The sequence below is a fragment of the Sus scrofa genome, chromosome 13 (genome assembly GCF_054392235.1).
Source record: "Sus scrofa isolate SSC_HxYL_T2T_F1_AM1 chromosome 13, Sscrofa_HxYL_maternal_Yorkshire_Landrace_v2.0, whole genome shotgun sequence".
Classification (NCBI taxonomy): Eukaryota; Metazoa; Chordata; class Mammalia; order Artiodactyla; family Suidae; genus Sus; species Sus scrofa.
Window position 1 is genome coordinate 84192439 of NC_139395.1, and position 22440 is coordinate 84214878.

Genomic DNA, 22440 nt, shown 5'->3' on the forward strand with positions numbered 1-22440 from the left:
AGGACAGTAAAGAGATTGGAAATGGGTCCTGTGAAGGGAGGTACCTCTGTCCTCGATGAAGTTACTTTTGTGACTTTGTGGGCCTGGGGACAACCAATAAGACTGAGCAATGCTGATGTGCTCATTCCCACTTGATGCCTCTGCCTGTGGAAAGTGTGTCCATCCCCAGATTAATTCCCTCTGGCACTTTTTCTCCTTGTCAGCTCACTGCGTTTGACAGAACAAATACCGAGTCTGCGAAGATCCGAGGTAACTCTAGACCTTGGCTCATGTTCCGTCTATTTTTTATTTTTCTCCCCAACCAGATCTCTTTTTTGTTAATGGCCTGCTTTTCTGTTTTGTTTCGTTCTTCCCAAAGCAATAGAAAAGTCCGTGGTGCCTTGGGTCAACGACCAGGATGTCCCTTTCTGTCCAGACTGTGGGAATAAGTTCAGCATCCGCAACCGCCGCCACCACTGCCGCCTCTGTGGGTCTATTATGTGCAAGAAGTGTATGGAGCTCATCAGTCTGCCCTTGGCAAGTAGGTGGCCTGGAGGCCCCAGACCCTGATCTCCTCTGGAGAATAGCTTGTTTACTAATCACCTCTGGCTGATTTGGAGGACTTTTTGCTTAACTAATGGCCTATGGGCTCTTCATTCACTTACTTGTTGATCCCTTGTAGCCACTGCAGCCTGGGTACTGTGCAATGGCTGGGCGTGCAACAGTCTGAGCAGGGGTTGGCAGACCTTTCCCAAAAAAGATCAGAGAGTACATATTTTAGGCTTTGTGGGCCACATACAGTCTCTGTGGCATTTCTTCTTTTTTAACAACCTTTTTGAAGTGTAAAAACCATACTTAGCTTGAAGACTATGCAAAAACAGGCTGGACTTGGCTTGCAGGTTGTCGTTTGCCACCTCTGGTCTCTAAGCATCATCCATTCCCCCAAGGAGTCTAGCAAGGATACACACTCACAAATAACTGCTTTCTAAAGAGACAAGGATGATGAGAGAAATTGGATCAGGTACCCAGATGAGCAGGCTATATCTTTGTCAGCTCTGCTTGAAGTGGCAGGTGGTGAGGCTTTAAGAGGAGACTGTAGGAGTGGATCTCGAAAACTGAGCAGCAAGCTGGTTCTTTCCTTTGCGCGGAGGGTCTCCAACAGCTCGCTCTTGTCTAGAACAGGCTGTGATGTCATAACACTAGAGATGTTGAGTGCTGCGGAGGCCAGACAGGAGGCAGGGCATAACGCTCAGGGTTAGGCGGTGGCATTTGAACAGAGCCTTGGAGGGTTGTGGAGAGGTGGTGCAGGTGGGCATCCTGGGTAAAGTGAAGAGCAGCGCACAGGTATGGAACATGGAAGGGCCCAGGGAAGGTTAGTGAGTGAGTGGGGGCAGGGAGCGGGGAGCACTGTTGGAGAATTGTGGGAATGAGGCTACAGAGGTTAGGTGGAGCCTGATGGTCTTAAACCTTGAGTCCCAATTAGTTAAAGGTTGCTAAAGGAGATCCCTTTGTGGTGCACCATAAACAAATCCGATAGTATCCATGAGAATGCAGGTTTGATCCCTGGCCTCACTCAGTGGGTCGGGGATCCATTGTTGCTTTGAGCTGTGGTGTAGGTTGGCAGCTGTAGCTCCAATTCGACCCCTAGCCTGGGAACTTCCACATCCCATAGGTGCAACTCTAAAAAAAAAAAAAGCTGCTAAAGATGATCTCATGGGCTTCTGGCTAAATATGGGACATTTGGGGTGATTTTGCAACCCTGGAGAGTTCCGCTGACTGTGCACACACTGTTGGCTGCAGGGCACCTGGGCAACTGGACAGAAGCAGACGTTTCCTCTGTGGGACTCTGACGTCCAGTGGGCACCCATTACTTTGGTACTTTCCTTTTCTCCCAGAGATGATTCCCTATCTCACCTGAGACTTTATAAGCTGTTTTGAGGACGCTCTTCTCCTTCCTTTTCTCGGACTAATTACCTGGCATTTGCTGGGCAGTGGCTATGGGACAGCCCAGGTGAAAAAAAAAGGGGGTGCAAGTATGAATAAGACAGTTTCTGGGAGTTCCTTGGTGATGCAGTGGGTGAAAGATCTAACATGGTCACTGCTGTGGCACAGGTTCAATTCCTGGCCTGGGAAGTTATGCATGCCACTTGGTCACCAGAGATAACATAGTTTCTCCCCTCAGAGTCACAAATGCCTAGGGCAGCTGTGGGGTGTCCCTAGAACTGTTGCACAGGGAAGAAGTGGTAAGTGCTCCACGAGGGTGGCATGGTAGGAAATTCTAAGAAGGGCAGATTGTTTTTGCCTCAGGGAACTGAGGAGGGCTTCCTGAAGGATGTGCAGTTTGAGCTGAGCCTTGGAAGGCATTGGAGTTGGGTGTTCGGGTGTGGAGAAGGCTGTGGAACATCCAGGGAGAGCTTGGGTTGTGTCCGAGGCATGGGGCAAGTGGAGCAGGGCAGTAGGTGGTACAGCCAGGCTAGGGGTGGGCTTCAGGGCCTCAAATATGGACTGTCCTAGGTCGTCTGGCTCTTTTCTGACTGTAGTGGCATCTCTCCCACCGCTGACAGGGAAGGTGAGGTGTGGGGGCCTCTTGGCCGTAGGCAGGGCCTGCCCTCACCTGTCTGCACCCCTGGACTCCACTGCTGTCCTGGGTGTGGGTGATTAGAGGGCTCACTGCTGCCTGCCCTGTGTTGTGCTTTCCAGACAAGCTCACCAGTGCCAGCAAGGACTCCCTGAGTGCTCACACCAGCCCCAGCCAGTCACCCAATAGTGTCCATGGCTCCCGCCGGGGCAGCATCAGCAGTGTCAGCAGCGTGAGCTCTGTCCTGGACGAGAAGGATGATGACCGGATCCGCTGCTGTACACACTGCAAGGACACGTTACTCAAGAAGGAGCAGCAGATCGATGAGAAGGAGCACACCCCTGACATCGTGAAGCTCTACGAGGTGATTCGTGTGCCGTCTTGGTCTGATTCTCAAGATTGAGCTGTGTGTTAGGTACACACCTGCAGATTTTGGAGGGTGCTTTGGGAGGTTGTTCCTTTGAATCATTTTTAGTTTCTGCCAAAAGCCACTAGCTAGGGCCTCGGTGAGTCCCGGTGTCACTGGGTATGTTGTACCAAACTTGCTCCTCACCCTTCCTTACCCACTGGAAAGTTGCAGGTTGCAGGCTTTGGTGGCCCAGGCACAGGAGGAGGGAGGGCAGTTGGCATGTGGTGTGGACAGGTTCTGTGGGTGAAGGCAGGAGTTGGAGCGGGGGGTGAACGTGGGCCGCAAGAGTCCTGGGACACTCGCTCAGGAGTTTGATAAACTGCCCAGAGGCTTAGAGCTTTCCCTTTTAAGTCCATTCAAATACCTCACCTCTCGTTAACTGCCAGCGACCTTGGGACGCCTTCAGTAGATGCCGCTTTAAGGAACATAGCCTGATGCATGAACATGGGATTTAAGAGTCAGGCTGGGAGTGAGCCTGACTTGACCTGGTGAGGCCTGCAAGCTGCGAAGGATGACCCAGGTGGGGGCTGGGCAGGGAGGAGGCAGGAAATGGGGAGGAGAAAAACAGCCTGGACAGTGAAAGCAGCTTGTGCAGAACTGAGCAAAGGAGAGGTGTTTTTGTCTGATGATCACTAATGGTCACTCTTAGCAGTTCTGCAGATCAGAGTAGCTGTGTTTCTGGCATCACATGAAGATACTAAGGCTTCTAGAAATAGTGTTAATTAAACCCTTGCTGAGCTGCAGGTGTAGTTACCCATTCTTTGTGGAGCTCATGATCTGATAGCTCATGTGGGTAAAGAGCCACTGCTTTTGGCTTCCTTCTTTGAAGTGAGCCCTGGCAGTGCTTTGTGCTGGTATCTGATGTCACCCGGAAGAGAAGGAATGTAGCAGCTAATTTCTTTTCTCTGCCTTGGTAAACTCAAGTGACTTGTGTCCTGGGAAGCCTTGCTCTTCTCAAAAACATCCGGTCAAAGGTTCACCCTCACTTTTTTTCCTTCCTGCAAGATTTTCTGCTTGTAGAATAGGTGTGTAAATCAGGAAATTGATAACAATGATCAGAACAAAACAAAAAACCACTCTTGGTATTTTTTTCATTTTAGAAAACGTCATGTTTTAAATGTATCTCTGTTGATTCAACTTCTGGGTAGGCTTTTCTGTACTCTAACCACAGCTCACCTCTTCTTTTTTCTTCTTAGAAATTACGAACTTGCATGGAGAAAGTTGACCAAAAAGCTCCTGAATACATCAGGATGGCAGCATCATTAAAGTAAGTAGTTCTTCTCTGTCATTCTAATTCAATGGTGACTGTTTTCTGGCACTTTAGGTCAGTTTTTAGTAGTGAAAATAAAATTCCTAACTCTGGCCCCAACCAGAGAGTCTTCGTTGAGTTTGTATTGCTATGGCCCACATCACAGTCCTGTGTAGTCATGTTCAGATGACCCCACCTATCCTGACTGAGCATGTTTGTGAAAGGCCTCTGGTGAAGGCACCACTGTGAATGAAGTACAGTATCCAAGGGTGAACAAGACCAGTCTGCCTCATGCTCAAGCCTGGGTAGATGCCACTCCAGGTAACATTGAGGTGTCAGGCATTTCCTTTAGGGCAAGATTTGGCAAACTTTGGCCCATGGGCCATATTTAGCCCGCCATTTCTCTCTCTCTTTCTCTCTCTCTCTTTTTTTTTTTTTTTTTGACTACACCCCTGGCATATGAAAATTCCTAGGGCCTGGGATTGAATCTGAGTCACAGGTACAATTACATCACAGCTGTGGCAGTGCCAGGTCCTTAACCCACTGCACCACAGCGGGAACTCTGCCATCTCTTTCTTTTAAAATTAAGATTTAACTCATAAATTTCATTCCTTTAAAGTGTACAGTTCAGGAGTTCCTGCAGTGGTGCAGTGGGTTAAGGATCTGGTGTTGTCTCTCAGGTGGTATGGATTGATCCCGGGCCTGGCACAATGGATTAAGGATCTGGCATTGCTGCAGCTGTGACATAGGCTGCAGCTATGGCTGGGATTCAGTCGCTGGCCCAGGAACTTCCATATATCACAGATGCAGCAAAAAAAAATAAAGCATACAGGTCAGTGGTTTTAGTACAACCATCATGTCACATTTAGTACATACAACATTCACAGAGTTTTCCAACCACCAATGCTATCTTAATTCTCCCCGGCCCGGTGCAGTGCATTAAGGTTGATGTGATTGAGACCAGGGTGATGATTGCAGATTTGTGCCAACCTTGTTATTTTCCACATGACTTGGTGATGTCAGGAAAAGTGCAGGCCTTCTCAATTCTCGTCTGATGTTCTTTTTGTAAACTGTGCAGTTGAAATGATGGGAGTTCCTATCTTGGCACAGTGGAAACGAATCCAACTAGGAACCATGAGGCTGCGAGTTCGATCCCTGGCCTTGCTCAGTGGGTTAAGGATCCAGGGTTGCGGCTCGGATCTAGTGTTGCTGTGGCTCTGATGTAGACCAGTAGCCTGGGAACCTCCATATGCCATGGGTACGGCCCTAAAAAGACAAAAAAAAAAAAAAGAAAGAAATGATGAAACAACTTTACTGAATCCTTAGATTGCAATGCATATCTAGATTTTTCCAGCTACCACTGCCTTATAGATGGGAAAACAGGTAAACAGGGCAGTTTTTTTCTGCTTATTGAACTTAAATTGCTGTTGCCTCAGGGAGTTAAGGGGCCATTGCTGAGGCTGGGTTAATAGCTGAGAGATGGTCTGAAATGTTTCTCTCTCAGTAGATACTGATTAAACTTGTCCCTTGTGCTAATTACTAGGGATAAAAAAATGAAAAATCGGGAGTTCCCGTCATGGCGCAGTGGTTAATGAATCCAACTAGGAACCATGAGGTTGTGGGTTCGATCCCTGCCCTTGCTCAATGGGTTAACGATCTGGTGTTGTCGTGAGCTGTGGTGTAGGTCGCAGATGTGGCTCGGATCCTGCATTGCTGTGGCTGTGGCATAGGCTGGCAGCTACAGCTCCGATTGGACCCCTAGCCTGGGAACCTCCATATGCCGAGGGAGCGGCCCAAGAAATGGCAAAAAGACAAAAAAAAAAAAAAGAAAGAAAAGAAAAATCATTGTCCCTGCACTTGAAATTCAACAGCCTAGTGGCAGTGGCAGACTTGTAAATGACTCCTTCTCTGTGGTAACTGCCCTACTCCTCTGGCCTTCCGGGTGTCCCCTCCTCCACCCTGGGCAGAACTGTACCCTGTCACCTCCTTTTTTGAGTTGGAGTCCAGGTGCTTTTCTCACACAGGGAGCAGTTGTCCATAAGACCCAGAGCAGGGGCTACTGACACAGTGCCATGTGGGCTGTGGCCTGGAGTCCTTGGTCAGCTTTCCTGTTGTTCCTCTGCTCCCTGAGTAGTCTTTGAGTGAGAAAATCAGCATGCCTTCTCCTCTGATGTAGTGTAACCAGCTCATTCAGTAAACTGCTTCATACATCTTATTAGATGCGCTGAAATTATTCAGAGGAAGTAGGCTGAAGTAGATTCTGTCACATTTATTTTGGCGACCAGCTTAGGAGCTGGTCCTCATAGGCCTTGGCACTAGTGTGTCCCTGCAATATCTGCAAATTAAAAGCAGCTTCCTGTTGATTGCCAGTTATAATATTCTGAGAAGGAATGAGCACACATTCCACACAGGTTCTTTTGGAGAGAATTAACCATCTCCCCCTTTGTGAGGTCTTAAACCTGTAGAGTTCTTTTACACCAAACTCTCCATTCAGTGCCGTGAAACTTAGAGCAAACATCTCTGTGATTTCTCCCTAGTGCTGGAGAGACAACCTACAGCCTGGAACATGCCAATGACCTTCGAGTGGAAGTGCAGAAAGTCTATGAGCTAATAGATGCTCTGAGGTAAGGTCTGTTGTCAGGTGTTGTTTTACCTGCTGCTTTGAACGGAAGAGGTGCTGTTTTCCTGAGGTGGCGGGTGACCAGCAGACCTGAGCTTCCCCAGTCCTGGTGACAGCAGGTCTGTGTGAGAAGGAGGCTAAGGAGCTGCCAGCTTTGGCCCTCAGTGCGTCTCAGTAACTTGGTTAAGGATTTCTAATGTTCGTTATTATTAAAGGAATGGGAGCTGGTTGACACCAGATGTATATCAGTCACTGCAGTCACTGGCTGTTTGCAAACAGAGTAGCTCTTTTTTTTTTTTTTTTTTTCTTGGTCTTTTTAGGGCCACACCTGTGGCATATGGAGGTTCCCAAGCTAGGGGTCCAATCGGAGCTGCAGCTGCCGGCCTATGCCAGAGCCACAACAATGCTAGATCTGAGCTGCGTCTGTGACCCACACCACAGCTCACGTCAACGCCGGATCTTCAACCCACTGAGCAAGGCCAAGGATTGAACCCACAACCTCATGGTTCCTAGTCAGATTTGCTTCTGCTGTGCCACAACAGGAACTCCCAGAGTAGCTCTTTTATTCTATCAGAGATACCCTGTGAGGTAGGGATTAACATCCCCATTCTACTGGTGAGAGAATGCCCCACAGCTAGCAGAAGTGCTAAGGCCAGGATGGAAACACAGATTCTTTCAGGTGGACAGCTGCCTTTTTTTTTTTTTTCTTTTTAATAAATTTTATTGAAATATAAGTGATTTAGACAATGTTGTGTTACTTTCAGGTGTACAACAAAGTGAATCAGCCATGCATATACATGTATGTCCACTCTTTTTCAGATTCTTTCCCCATATAGGCTATCACAGCGTATTGAATAGATTTCCCCAAGCTATTGGTAGGTCCTTATTACCAAACAGTTTTGTATATAGTAGTGTGTATATGCCAATCCCAACCTCCCAATCTGTCCTTCCCCCTTTGGTAACCATAAGTTTGGTTTTAAAATCTTTTGAGTCTGTCTCTGCTTTGTGAATAAGTTTTTTATATCATTTTTTATTAGATTCCACATGTTAGTGATCTCATCTTTGTCCTTTTCTTGTCTGATTTCACTTAGTATGATAATCTCTGTGTCCATTCAGTTTGCTGCAAATGGCATTGTTTCATTCTTTTTTTTTTTTTTTTTTTAAGGGCTATAGCCTACAGCATATGGAGGTTCCCAGGCTAGGGGCCAAATTGGAGCCATAGCCACCGGCCTACACCACAGCCACAGCAACACCAGATCCAAGCCTCGTCTGCAACCTATGCCACAGCTCACAGCAATGCTGGATCCTTAGCCCACTGAGCAAGCCCAGGGACCAAACCTTTGTCCTCATGGATACTAATCAGATTCGTTTCCACTAAGCCATGATGGGAACTCCCATTTTGTTCTTTTTTGTGGCTGAGAAATATTCTGTTTTGCATGTGTATACCACATCTTTATCTAGTACACTGTCAATGGATATTTAGGTTGCTTTCATGTCTTGGCTATTGTAAATAGAGCTGCAGTGAACATAAGGGTGCATGTATTCTTTCGAATTAGGATTTTTTCCAAATATATACCCAGGACTGAGATTGCTAGATTATATGGCAGTTCTGTATTTAGTTTTTTCAGAAACCTCCACACTGCTCTCCACAGTGGTTACACCAACCTACATTCCCACCAGCAGTGTAGGAGGGTTTCCTTTTCTGCATTTCCTCTCTAGCATTTATTTTTTGTAGATTTTTTTTTTTTTTTTTTTTGTCTTTTGTCTTTTTGTTGTTGTTGTTGTTGTTATTTCTTGGGCTGCTCCCGCGGCATATGGAGGTTCCCAGGCTAGGGGTTGAATCGGAGCTGTAGCCACCGGCCTACGCCACAGCCACAGCAACGCGGGATCCGAGCTGCGTCTGCAACCTACACCACAGCTCACGGCAACGCCGGATCGTTAACCCACTGAGCGAGGCCAGGGATCAAACCTAAATCCTCAAGGTTCCTAGTTGGATTCGTTAACCACTGCGCCACGACGGGAACTCCCTCTGTTTTGTTTTGTCTTTTTAGGGCTGCATCTGCGGCATATGGAGGTTCCCATGCTAGGAGTCAAATCGGAGCTGTAGCCTCTGGCCTATGCCACAGCCACAGCCACACCAGATCCGATCTGCGTCTGTGACCTACACACAGCTCAGGGCGACGCCAGATCCTTAACCCACTGAGCGAGGCCAGGGATCGAACCTGCGTCCTCATGGATACTAGTCAGATTTGTTTTCACTGAGCCACGATGGGAACTCCCCAGGCCAAATTTTGAACTCAAGCCATAGCAGTGACCCAAGCTGCTGCAGTGACAATGCTGGATTCTTAGCTGGCTGTGCCACAAGGAAACTCTGACAGCTGCTTTTTAATTGTGTGCTGGCTGTGGGGTTAGATCAGCCCTTTGCAGGGTAGGAAGTACAGTGACTCAGCGGATGTGGGACACTTGTCCATCTAAGCATGCAGGACTGGCAACATAATTGGCAGGGTCTGGTACAAAATGAAACTGTAGGTCCCTTGTCCAATTAAGACTATAAGGCAGTGGTAACAGAAGATTAAACTAAGCATGGACCCTTCTACTGCACAGGCTACTTGCCCACATGCTGGCCCTGCACCTGTGGCCAGTGCTTCAATGCTGAGTGTTTGTCATTGACCCCGTGCTTGTTAGGGGCCTTGGATACAGCCACAGGGTAAGAAACGGGCTTTGCCTCCAAGGACACTTTAGTGGTGTCTCTCACCCACCTCTTCGCAAACGTCGCTGGCATGCAAGCCTGGCAACTCAGGTTTCTGAGGCTGGTAGCGCCTGTTACATTGATGTGTTTGTTCCAATTCAGTAAGAAGATCTTAACCTTAGACGTGAAGCAGGACCCTCCACCACATCCAAACACTTTGCGGCTGCAGAGGATGATCAGATACTCAGCTACACTTTTTGTGCAGGTAAAGCTATCTAGGGGAGGGGTAGACATGGCATGCTTGCCTCTCCTGCTCATCTGCCGCTCAGAAGGCAGACTGGGCCAATGGTGTATTTGTACATGTATTACTCTTTAAGATTATAGATGCAATATGCCACATCTAGAGAAAAATCTGGATATCAAAGAAAAGTAAATACGCCTTTTAGTTCTATATCCCTACTATTATGCCTCATGCTGATATAGTTTCTTTTTTTTTATTCCATTTGCATTGGTTACATAAAGTAATCATAATTAGTGCATATTTGCAAATTTGTCTTTTTAACCACTGAATTTTATATTCTAAACACTTTTTTATATAGTCCCAAATAGCTTGTTTGAATGACTATAGCAGTCTCCTTGCTCTGTACACCACCCTTTTTTAACTGTTCCCCTTTCACTGGGCGTTTGATAGGTTTCCATTTTTTGCTGTTGTGAGTATTGCCTGATGGACATACTTGCATGTAGCATTTCCTTTTTGGGATAAGCTCTGGCACTCTTCCTACGCTGTTGGCTAGGAGGAAACAGGTGATTGTTCAGGGGCAGACTAGACCTAGGTGGTTGCATCTGAGTTGTTTCTACCTCAGAGAGCCCTTGTGAGAGTCACAGTCAATCCCCTGGGGCTCCTGACAGAGTTCTAAGCATCCTATTGGATCATTTTTCCAGCAGCCTAATGCAGTGAGGCCCTTCCTCCTCTCGATTAGTGACTTATGCCAGTTGTTTGATGAGTGCCTGCTGTGTACCAGGCAGAGTCATAGGTGCCGGGTGTCCTTCTGTGAATAAAGAGACATTCTTGTTCTCATAAAGCTGACATTCTAGAGGGCGGATAGATAAGAAACAACTGAAATACATTGGCATCAGAGGACGAAGAGTGCTGGGGAGAAACCTAAAGAAGGAAGGGGCAGGGCTCAGATGGAGGCTTATAGATGTCCCCAGGGCTGGCAGGAAAAGGCCTCACTGAGAACGTGACTCAGTTGGATGTCTGATGTTGATCATTTCATGAGGGCCAGCCCATGAGGAAGTTTGCTTTGGGCCGCTTTCACGGTTGGGCCCATCCCTGCTACTGCTAATGAACAGCACTGTCCCAGGGTGGAGCAGCTTCGCTGAAGTGGTCTCTCACTATAGAGCTTCCCCTTCATTTTTTTCCTGAAAGGACTGACTAAAGTTGTGTAAAATTGTGATTGCCTACAGGAAAAATTGCTTGGTTTAATGTCACTGCCAACCAAAGAACAGTTTGAGGAACTGAAAAAGAAAAGGAAGCAGGAAATGGAAAGGAAGAGGATCCTGGAGAGACAGGTGAGGGCAGCCTGGGGACGCTGGCGTCTGGCTTCTTCCTTGTGGCTCCCTTGTGCATTGGGGCCTTGAAGGCTCCCAGGACGTCCTGTGAGGTTGTCCTAAGTCAAAACCTGTCACCGTCTCTAGTTGACATTTTCCTTCTGTTCTGACTAGACTCTCATCTTTAGAAACCAGAATAATTGCTTGTTTATCTCCCCAGGTCCTATTTTTCTTTCAGAGGTTGTACCGATTTCCTCCTGTCCAGAATACCTTAGAGACTGGAAGTCTTCCCCCGGTACAGGTTGCAGAGACCCAGACACCAGGGAGTTCTTTGTAGAACACTTTGGAATATGCAGCTTCAAACAGAGAGTAATATGTGCATTGAAGATTATATGAGGAGTTCCCTTGTGATGCAGTGGGTTAAAGACCTGGCATCGTCACTGCTGTGGCATGGGATCAATCTCTGGCCTGGGAACTTCTGCATGCTGAAGGCGTGGTCAAAAGAAAAACAAAAAATTGGTTGAGATTCTAGTGTATATGAGTGGAAATAGTGGAAATAGACCTCAGAGGTAAGGCAAGTGTATGGCCAGTGAATCTAAGATTGAGAAAAGCTTATCCCTTAACTCACTGTTACTGGTTAATTTTTTTTTTTTTTTGGCTACCCGGGAAGCATGTGGAAGTTCCTAGGCCAGGGATCAAACTGAGCCACAGCAATAACAATGCTGGATCCTTAACCTGCTCAGCCCCCAAAGAACTCCTGTTATTTGTTATTTTAATTTTGAAAATCAGGGTTTGTCCCTCCTATTCTTCCAATTAAAAGGCATGATTTGATTTTGGCAGTTGGATATCTCAGTCCTGAAGTGGGGAACCGCCATCTCTCTGGCACAGGGGTAGTGGGACCAAAGAGGGTGACTGGCGGTGTGGCTGGTGTTGGCCTGGTGACCATGTTTCTTCTCTTCGGCTTTTGTGTCTCCCCAGGCTGCCTTGGAATCCCAGCGAAGGCTTGAGGAAAGGCGGAGTGACCTGGTGTCCCATGCAACCAATGGGGAGGTGGTGTCCCTTCGAGGGGGCCCTACTCCCTTGAGAAAGGCTGAGGGCTGGCTCCCGCTGTCAGGAGGTCAGGGGCAAAGTGAGGACTCGGACCCTCTCCTCCAGCAGATCTACAACATCACGTCCTTCATCAAGCAGGCTAAGGCTGCAGGCCGGGCAGATGAAGTGCGCACACTGCAGGAGAACCTGCGCCAGTTGCAGGATGAATATGACCAGCAGCAGACAGAGAAGGCCATCGAGCTGTCCCGGAGGCAGGCCGAGGAGGAGGACCTGCAGCGGGAACAGCTGCAGGTGCTGTGGTTGCGGGAACAAGAAAGGGAACAGTGCCAGGCAGCATCCCTGCACACGCGGACTCGATCCCTGGACTTCCGAGAAGTCAGGCCTTTTCACCTGGAGCCAGGCAGAGAGCCTCGAAGCCACCTTGCTCATGCTTTGGATCTGGGCTCTTCCCCGTCTCCGAGCAGCACAGCCCCCAAGACCCCTTCACCCAGCTCAGCTCTCCAGCCCCTCAGAGTGTGGTCTGGGCCCCCAGCCCTTGGCCAGGAATTCTCCCCCCAGAGCACCACATTCCAACACAATGAGGCGCCCTCCCTAAATCCTTTTGATGAGGAAGACCTCCCCATCCCCTCAGCTGAGGGCACAGCCAGCCCTACTGCTGCAGAGCCTTCCCTCAGCCCTTCAGCCTGCATCCTCAAAGAGTACAATCCTTTTGAGGAGAAGGAGGAGGAGGCGGTGGCAGGAAATCCCTTCACTGATGCTGACAGCCCAGCCCCCAATCCCTTCGATGAAGAAGAAGAGCATCCCAGTCAGAGGCCCTCAGGCCCTCCTGTTCCTGGCAACCCCTTCGAGGAAGCCCCCTGCACCAACCCCTTCGAGGTGGACAGCGACAGTGGGCGGGAGGGCGAGGAGCCCATAGAGGAGGAGCTCCTTCTCCAGCAGATTGACAACATCAAGGCGTACATCTTTGATGCCAAGCAGTGTGGCCGCCTGGACGAGGTGGAGGTGCTGACCGACAACCTGAGGGAGCTGAAGCGCACCCTGGCCAAACAGAAGGGCGCCGACTGACCTCGATGGGTGGGGTGCCTTTGTGGGGAGGGTTGCTGAGGTTCATGGAGAAGGAAGTGGGCGAGGTTTAAGATGCACACAGGTTAGTGGGGGAGGAATCTGCTGCTTCGTGCTGTGCACCTGGAGCTTTCTCCACCATAGTTGAATAAAAAAATGGGAAGTGGAACAGGAAGAATCAGCACACGTTTGCTGTTTTTCCTGTTTTTTTTTTTTTTTTTTTTTTGCTTTTCATTGGGCTTTCCCTTTAGCAGGGACTTTAAATTTTCACTGCCGAGATAGTATATGCAGTTCTGTAGGGCCCCGGGCAGAAGCGGCTGCCATGCACCTTGTGCTTCCATTTGTTCCTGCCTGCTGTTTGGTCCTTACGCAGTATTATAGGGCAGCCTATATTAAGACCCTTCCTTTAGCCAAGACAGACAAGCTAGAGTCCTTTAAATCTTCCTCTGCTCTGGCAGAAGTCTGTCCCCCTGAGGCTAAGTCCCTTTCAACTGGGGCTTCCTTTGCCCTTCTGGGGAGGGATTGCTGTGAAGGCAGCAGTTTAGACCCAGAAAAGCCCAGCACCTCTCAGAGGGGTGAGGTTTCACCAGGGCCTGTTACCCTCTTACTCTGAGTTCTCTTTCAGGAAGTTAAGCTCCTAGGGCAGAAGTATCACTGTGAGTCTGATGATGAACTTTTTATAGAAAATAAGAGTGGTTATGGGTTCCCAGTGGGTTAAACATCCAGGGTTGTCACTGTTATGGCGAGGGTTTCATCCTTGGCTGGGGAACTTCCAAATGCAGTGGGCCAAAAGACAAAAAAGAAAAAGAAAAGAAAGAAAATAGGAGTGGTTAGCCTTTGAGTTGATAGAGATAGTATACTTTGGGAGAATAGGCTTTACCCAAGTGTCCCTCTGTAGAATTGAATGACTGCTGGGACAATTGTCTGTCCCTGGAGAAAGCTCCTTGTAGAGCTTTGGCAAAATTACTCTGGGGCATTTTCAGTGGGCCCAGTCTATGGTTCAGGAATTGATGATCAGGAAGTTTTTGAGGAATATTGTTAGAGAAGTTGATGCTTTCCTGAGTCAGAAGGTCAATTAAAATATCTTCCAAGGCTAATTGATGGGCCTTCTTGTCTTCTGGTTCATCTTGTCCTAACCGTGGGCACTGGTGAGTTCCTTACCAGTGTTTAGTAATAAGAAGCTGAAATGTTTGAAAGAGGCACAACCCAGGATCATTCTAGTAGAACCATAGTACTTGAACTCTTCACCAGTTGAGGGCAAAAAGGGAAATTGTTGATTTAGTTCTGGTGCTTAGGTTTACAGGAACATAACCCTTAACTGACATCTGACATCATGAAACCCAAGTGTACTCAGCTTTGGGTAGAGTTCCTGCAATTATGCTTGTTAACTAATGACCACTAGTCACTTTATACCCCTTAACTAACTCTGGGTGATACTCTCATTGGTTAGTAGAGTGAGAGCTGAAATTCATTTTGTTACATTCTGTGAAGAACCCTGTTGATCTTGAGAATGTCTGAAAAACATTGTGGTATAAAAATAATCTATATTTGTATTGACACTATTCACATGTCTTTAGTACCTGCTGGATCTTTGGCTGGATAGAAAGGTCCTGTGCAGGGGTGTGGGGATGGGTAGTGGGTGGGTGGAGAGTCTGTGGACGACACTTGCCATTTGGGTTCTGTTCACAAAGGAATGTAAAGTGGGGTCCTAAGGTCCACCACTTACCAACCTTGCTGCTTGTCATGGTTTTTGGAGGTTGGCATTTAGGCATCTAAAATGTTGTCTGGTACATGTGTCTTTTCTTACTCAAGGTCATTGCCCTTCATGCTGTTACTCTAGAGGGGTTTACCGATGGGCTGCATGCTCCTACCTGCTCATCTGTCTTTTCTCTCTGACTGAAGAGAAGGAAGCTCTCTGCACCAAAAGCAGGTCGTTCCAGAAGCTAAATGCTGCTCTCCCTCATAATTTCCTTTCTAATGAGAATACATCTCTTTTAGTTAGCTAGTGGTTTCAATTAAGACCAATTTACCAAACATAGCCTTTCCCTGAAATCAACTGCTAGTGGCAGTTAGTAATTAACTAAGAGAATCGAGAACCACGCACATAAGAAACGTGTTTTTAAACTTAAAAAAAAAAAAATCACTGAATATACTAAAACAAACTAAAACCCTTCTGGACTCAAACCTTCTGATGTGATTGAATTCTTCCATGGCTGTATTTTTCCATGAATTCTTCCATTTAATTCTCCCATGGTTATATTCTCATATAGTCACAGGCATGACAAGAGGTAGAATTCTCTACCCCTGATTTGTACCATTTCCTGGAATTCGCATGGGCACAAAGTTGTATTTACAGGGGTTGGTTAACATCAAGGAAAAGATGACCTGTGATTGCCACCATAACTTCAAGATCTTGCCTCATGTGAATATTTCACTCATCCTGCATTCCTTCAATGCAAACAGCTCCATGTTATCAGAAAATGAGCAAGTCCTTGATACAGCATTGGCATATGTCCCTAGACCCAGAGCATGTATGGAAGAGACTTTGGGGATTCAGGCATCAAATGAAGCTGGCTTTTCACTTTTATGCTGTGTTTGTATTTTCCCTGTCTAATACACTAAGGACACTTACTCATTATACTTGCTGCTCACTGTGTCTTTTCTATTCAGATACTAAAATGTACCTGAGTCATCAACAGCCATGTTGTAGGTCGGATGTTGGCATAAGTTATGTGATGGGACTTGGGTGAGAAGCTTGTCTTTTTGCCAGGTCACAGACTGTGGTAGCAGATTGTGGTGGTCATCTGACAGTGACAGAGAGTTTGAGGGTCATTGATTTGCATGCACTACTCTGAGGCCTTGTATTGAAAACTTTAAAAAAATAAAAGAACAGATGTTAGTGGTTGGGAGTGTGTGTGTGAGTATGTGTTGTAGGTGAGAATTACCAGATAACACCCCTCCCCTCCTTTCTAAAAGACCGTCTGAGTATCAGAAGACAGTCCCAGCTCATGTGTCAACTTGTGTGGTTAAGTCCTCTGGACAAAATCAAGGTCCCTGGGCTTTTGACAGGATAAATGGCAGGATAAATGTGGGTTCAGGTTCAGACCTTCTCAGTTATTCCTGCAGTGTTGATTAAATGAACTGTCTCACACAGGGGTAGCACAGAACCCTTTGGGGTGGTTCCTCAGGTGTTCAGCTGTCAGTTAAAGAAACAGGTTGAGAGAGGTTGGCCTGTCTGGTGTCACAAAGCCAGTCAGCGGTGGAAGCCCAGCCTGCCTGACTCACTTTGCTCTAAGTAGCAAAGAAGTTTCCATGTGGGTCAGGTACAAGTCGTTAGTGCTCAAGCAAAATATCTGGTCCAAAGGTAGCAGAAGCAAGAAAAGAGATTGGAAGCTGCTGAGTGGGTCTCTGAACTTGACATCACTCTGAGGTTTGAGACTTCCCAGGACTAAACCAGGAGGAGGTAATATTCAGTGCTCATTGTGGGCCAGACAGAATTCCAGTTATTATGCATAGGTACCTCATTTAATCATTTAATAGGTACCTCATTTAATCTCCCAACAGCTCCAGTTTAAAGATGAAAAGTCAGTGTGATGAGGTTACAGGGTTTATAGGTCTGCCTGACTCCAGCACCCAAGTGGCCTGGGCCTACTTTGTATAAACACTCAGGTTTCTAACCTGGGGTAGATATTTCATCCATAGGAAGCACCTCCTCTGAACAGAAGGTCAAAAACTCTTCTGCCTAAAGATCTTCAGTAGCCTCACATGGTTTTAAAAATACTTCAGAAACAGTTCCCATCATGGCTCAATGATTAATGAACCTGACTAGTATCCCTGGCCTTGCTCAGTGGGTTAAGGATCTGGTGTTTCTGTGAGCTGTGGTGTAGGTGGCAGATGCAGCTTGGATCCATTGTTGCTGTGGCTGTGGTATAGGCCTGCAGCTGTAGCTCCAGTTGGACCTCCTAGCCTGGGAACCTCCATATGCCACAGGTGTGGCCCTAAAAAGACAAGACAAAACAAAACTTCAGAAAGGACTCTGGCTTTGGCTCAGGTACACAAAAGAATTTGGAAGTTGTCACTCCTGTCCTTACAACAAGGAAAAGCTGGTGGAACTGAAATTCAGTGATTTTTTTTTTTTGGACCCACCAGAGAACTGAGTTTGCAGGGCCTACTGCCACCTAGAAATCTGGAGAGGTGAGTGCAGTTACAGCCATGATCTGCTTACCTGGAGCAGAAGCCACTGGAGCGGCAGCTGGTAAGAACACTTGATGAAATGCTGGATGCTGAGTGGACTAGCACGGGAGTGAATGAATCTTGGAGGTCTCAGCCTAAGGGACACCCCACTCTTTCAGGGGTTTACCTCCAGGAATCCCATCTGGTTTTCACAGCTCATTTATCTGGTAGGGGAAGGGGAAGAGTTAACAAACTCATGCATGTGCCTTCAGAAACTGTGTCCCAGGAGTTCCCATTGTGGCTCAGTGGGTTAAAAGCCCAAGATAGTGTCTGTGAGGATGAGGGTTCAATCTCTGGCTTTGCTTAGTGGGTTAAGGATCCTCTGGCATTGCCGCAAGATATGGTGTAGATCGCAGATGCAGCTCAGATCTAATGTCACCATGGCTGTGGTGTAGGCTGGTAGCTGCAGCTCTGATTTGACCCCTAGCCTGAGAACTTCCACATGCCACAGGTGCAACTCTAAAAAGCAAAAAATGAAACAAAAAGGGAGTTCCTGTTATAGCTGAGCCACAATGGACCGGACTTGTATCCACGAGGATCCTTGCTCAGTGGGTTGATGATCCGGTGTTGCCATGAGATGTGGTGTAGGTCACAGATGCAGCTCAGATCCTGTGTTGCTGTGGCTGTGGGATAGGCCAGCATCTGTGGTTCCAGTTCAACCCCTAGCCCTTAGACAGCAAAAACTATAAAACAACTGTGTGTCCCACCTGAGAGGACTGGTAAAGGGTTTTATGGTAATGGTTCAAGGGCAAGATTGCTGATAAGGATCAGCATGTGTGCAGGGCCTGTGTTCTTTTACTCTAGCTTGGGGGCGGGAGGCGGGGGGCTCCCGATAATCTGTGATTCTGGAGGTTGAGGTTTTCAAACTGTGACCTTCTCTCTAGAATGAAAAATGCTTCATCAAGTAGTTAACATCTTCCATTTGTTGGGGGTTTTAGCTCTGCCTAAGAGCCAGAGATATTTTACTATATATCCCTTGAGGTGGAACTAGGACCCTGCCCACAGGCTGCACTATTGTTCTTTTTTTTCCTCCCTTTTTTGGCTGCCCATGGCACATGAAGTTCCTGGACTAGGGATCAGATCAGAGCTGCAGTTCCAACTACAGTGCAGCTGTGGCAAAGCCAGATCCTTTAACAAACTGTGCTTGGGGTGGGGATCAAACCTGCATTCTGGCGCTGCAGAGATGCCACTAATCCTGCTTTACCACTCTTGCACAGTTGTTTCTTGACTACTCCTCCCTTGTCTCTGTATCCCCTCTGTTCCCTGATTAGCAACTGTCTCTGCCCTAAGGGAAGGTCATGGAGGCTGAAGCCTATTCCCCACAAAAAATTGGGGACACAGAAAGGCTTGAGTGCCCAGGAGCTCCACAGGGTCCAGCTCAGTTTCAGTTTTGATAATCTGATGTAGTGGCTCACAGAACTCAGGGGAAAAGTTTACTCACTAGATTATTGTTTTATTATAAAGGAATACAATTTAGGAACAGTCAGATGAAAGACATGCATAGGGCAACATACGGGAAGGGTTGTGGAGCTCCCAGGCCCTTTTCAGGCACATCATTCTCCAGCACCGTGGTGTGTTTGCCAAACTGGGAGCTCCCCCACTCCCTCAGAAGTTTTTCAATGGAGGCTTTATTAAGTAGGCATGACTGGGTAAATCTTTTGGCCATTAGTGATTACTCAGCCCCTTTCACCTTCCCGGAGGTCAGAGGATGGGGAGGTGGGCTGAAAGTGCCAACCAAATAGTCACACAGTTCCCCTGGTGACCAGACCCGCATCTGTGGGTCTTTCCAACCTCATTAGCACAAACTCTGGTAAGGCTGAAAGGGGCTTGTTATAACAAAATTCCTCTTTTCACCTTTTGTCTTTCCAGAGCTATTTCATGAACAGAAACAAGGAGACATGACAAAAGATGCTCCTATCACTCTTATCATTAAAGAAATTACAAGGGTTTTTGAGAGCTCTGACCAGGTGCTGGAAACAAAGACAAATATATTTCTTATTATATTACAAAATCAGAGAGGAGGATTAAGAAACATGAAGCTCAGCCCAAATGAGGCAGAATACTAACTCAGGTAGTTAGTGTAGGAGCATGGCCTCCATACATTGCTTTGATATGGATATTGATTAACATTTGTGGCTTAAGGGCTCCAGGCGGTAACACATCCACAGAGGACTTGGTTTATTATAGGGAATGCAAATTCCCCACAGACTTTGCTTACTATAGAAAATGTGAATCTCTAGCCCACTCCTCAACTGATAAAAAAGGAATGAGAGGAATGGTGACTTAATCTAAGGAAAGAAAAGGACAAAAAACCCCATAAAACTTAAACAGGACATTTCCAACCCTACAAGCCCTACTGGACAAGGACTGATAAAGGTAATTAAACAAGGCCAATGAGAGAAAACCACATCTTTCTGGACCCCATGTTGGTACGCCTCCCCACCTTTAAGAGAGAAAAATCCCTAAAGGACAATAGAAAAAGGGGGCTCTTCTTCCCCCTTCCAGCTGTCCTGGGAGCTATTTGCTTTTCCTTTTTGTCTTTTTAGGGCCGCACCTGCGTGATACGTGGAGGTTCCCAGGTTAGGGGTCTGATTGGAGCTGTAGCTGCCGGCCCAAACTACAGCCACAGCAATGCGGGATCTTAGCCGCATCTGTGACCTACACCACAGCTCATGGCAACGCCAGATCTTTGAGCCACTGAGCAAGGCCAGGGATCTAACCCGCAACCTCATGGTTCCTAGTCGGATTCGTTAACCACTGAGCCACGACAGGAACTCCGCTATTTGCTTTTCTTTAATAAAAATTTTGCTTGCTTGCTGCCTGTGTATTTGCAGAGTTCATTCTTCAACTGCCGTGAACAAGAACCTGGATTACAGTATCATCTTTCCAGTATCACAATGACACAGCCCAAGGATTAAAACTACTGAGATTTCATTATATAATTAAGGATGCAGAGTTCCTGTAGGGCACAGTGGTAACAACCCAACTAGCATCCATGAGGACGTGAGTTCGATCCCTGGCCTCGCTCAGTGGGTTAAGGAACCAGCATTGCCATGAGCTGTGGTGTAGGTCACAGACGAGGCTTGGCTCCTGCAATGCAGTGGCTGTGGTGTAGGCCGGCAGCTGTAACTCCAATTTGATCCCTAGCCTAGAAATCTCCATATGCTGTGGGTGCATTCATGTATATATAAATGTAGAACAAGATGGGTAATGTAAGCAAAGATAAGGAAATGCTTAAGAAAGACTGAAAAGAAATGCTAGAAATAGAAAACACTGTAACAAAGAATGCTTCTGATGGGCTCATCAGTTGACTGGACAGACAAGAAAAGAGCCAGTGAGCTTGGAGATAGGTCAATAGAAACTTCCCTACTGAAACGAAAAGGGGAAAAAAATGAAATAAAAACAGAGGAGTTCCCATTGTGGCTCAGTGGTTAACAAACCAGGCTAGGATGCATAAGAATGCAGGTTCGATCCCTGGCCTCACTCATCAGGTTAAGGATCTGGTGTTGCCATGAACTGTGGTGTAGGTCGCAGATATGGCTTGGATCTGGTATGGCTGTGGCTGTGGCATAGGCTGGCAGCTGTAGCTTCAATTGAAGCCCTAGTGTGGGAACCTCCATATGCCACGGGTGCGGCCCTAAAAAGCAAACAAACAAAAAACCAAACAGAATAGAACATGGGGACAATTTCAACAGAGGTAAAACACTGATTGGAACACCAGAAGGAGAAAAAAAGATGAAAGAAAAATATTTGAGGTAATAATGGCAAAGAACTTTTCAAAATTACTTATAATTACGGAACCACGGTTCCAGGAAGCTCAGAGAAAACCAAGCAGGATAAATACCAAAAATATACACATAGGAGTTCCCGTGGTGGCACAGTGGTTAACGAACCTAAGAACTAGGAACCATGAGGTTGCGGGTTTGATCCCTGGCCTCTCTCAGTGGGTTAAGGATCTGGCATTGCCATGAGCTGTGGTGTAAGTCACAGATGTGGCTCGGATTTGGCGTGGCTGTGGCTCTGGCATAGGCCGGTGACTACAGCTCCGATTAGACCCCTAGCTTGGGAATCTCCATATGCCGTGGGTGCAGCCCTAGAAAAGACCCCCCCCCCCAAAAAAAACCCCAAAAACATACACACACACACCCCCAGGTATATCTTATTCAAACTATAAGCCAAAGACAAAAATCCTGAAATAAACAAAAAAGAAAACCACCCTAACCATCTTACTATAGTGGTAATGCAGCTGACCAATCATAAGAAACCATGCAAGAGAATGGAGTGAAATATTTAGTGTTGAAGATTCTTCCCACCCCCTTCCCCAGGTTCTACATATGGCAAAATTATTCTTCAAAAGTGAGTTCCCCTTGTGGCACAGCGGAAATGAATCCTACTAGGAACCACGAAGTTTCGTGTTCCGTCCCTGGCCTCCTGCAGTTGCTCTGATTCAACCCTTTGCCTGGGAACCTGCATTTGCCAAGGGTGCGGCACTGAAAAAAAAAAAGGAATTCAGAAATGCGTCTCATTCATCTTTTGCTTTTGAAGAAATTGAGATCCTGAGCTCTGAAGTGGCTAATCTGGGAAGGGAAAGATCCCAAATTTTCCTTTTTTTTTTTTTTTTTCGTTTCTTTTGCAGGTCTCTTTTAAAAAATCAATGTTAGAAATTGTGCAGTTCCAACTTCACTTGAAAACTGGACAAATTGAAAGAAAAAAACTGATATTTGAGGTTGAACAGACAGTTAATAGCCCACTTAGTAACAACTCAACTCGCAAGCTTGTTTGAATGGTTGAGCTTGAGGCCGTATAAAACGGCAAAGTCCTCTTGGCGAAGGGAAAAGAGATCGATTCACAGAGCGTGAAAACCTAACCGTTCCAAGAGAGGGTATTCTACTCTTTAAGAGAACAGGTTGGCTCCAGCCGCCCCGGCCTAAGCCAAGCTCCGCCAGCCGCGACTACAAGTCCCAGGATGCTCCGCGGCGCGCACCGCCCGCCGGGAGAACTCTCCCGTGAGTCTGCGCGG

At 47.0% G+C, this 22440-nt stretch overlaps 1 protein-coding gene across 4 annotated transcripts in view; it reads left to right on the forward strand.

Annotated features, from left to right (window-relative positions):
* The window catches only part of RBSN (rabenosyn, RAB effector), a 29688-nt gene extending 13597 nt beyond the window's left edge, over nucleotides 1–16091 (forward strand). Inside the window, exons 5-12 of one of the 4 annotated variants that reach the window (XM_084989522.1) lie at nucleotides 204–249; nucleotides 359–520; nucleotides 2680–2972; nucleotides 4163–4233; nucleotides 6753–7178; nucleotides 8656–9789; nucleotides 10992–11096; nucleotides 12054–16091. In XM_084989522.1, the coding sequence (XP_084845648.1) occupies nucleotides 9616–9789; nucleotides 10992–11096; nucleotides 12054–13190 (1416 nt within the window). In that variant the 5' untranslated portion in view covers nucleotides 204–249; nucleotides 359–520; nucleotides 2680–2972; ... (1 more) ...; nucleotides 6753–7178; nucleotides 8656–9615 and the 3' untranslated portion in view covers nucleotides 13191–16091. Of the gene's footprint in view, nucleotides 1–203; nucleotides 250–358; nucleotides 521–2679; nucleotides 2973–4162; nucleotides 4234–6752; nucleotides 8033–8655; nucleotides 9790–10991; nucleotides 11097–12053 lie in introns of those variants that run through there. The other 3 variants (XM_084989521.1, XM_021069366.2, XM_084989523.1) reach the window with 3 other exon arrangements.
* Nucleotides 16092–22440: the final 6349 nt, after the last annotated feature.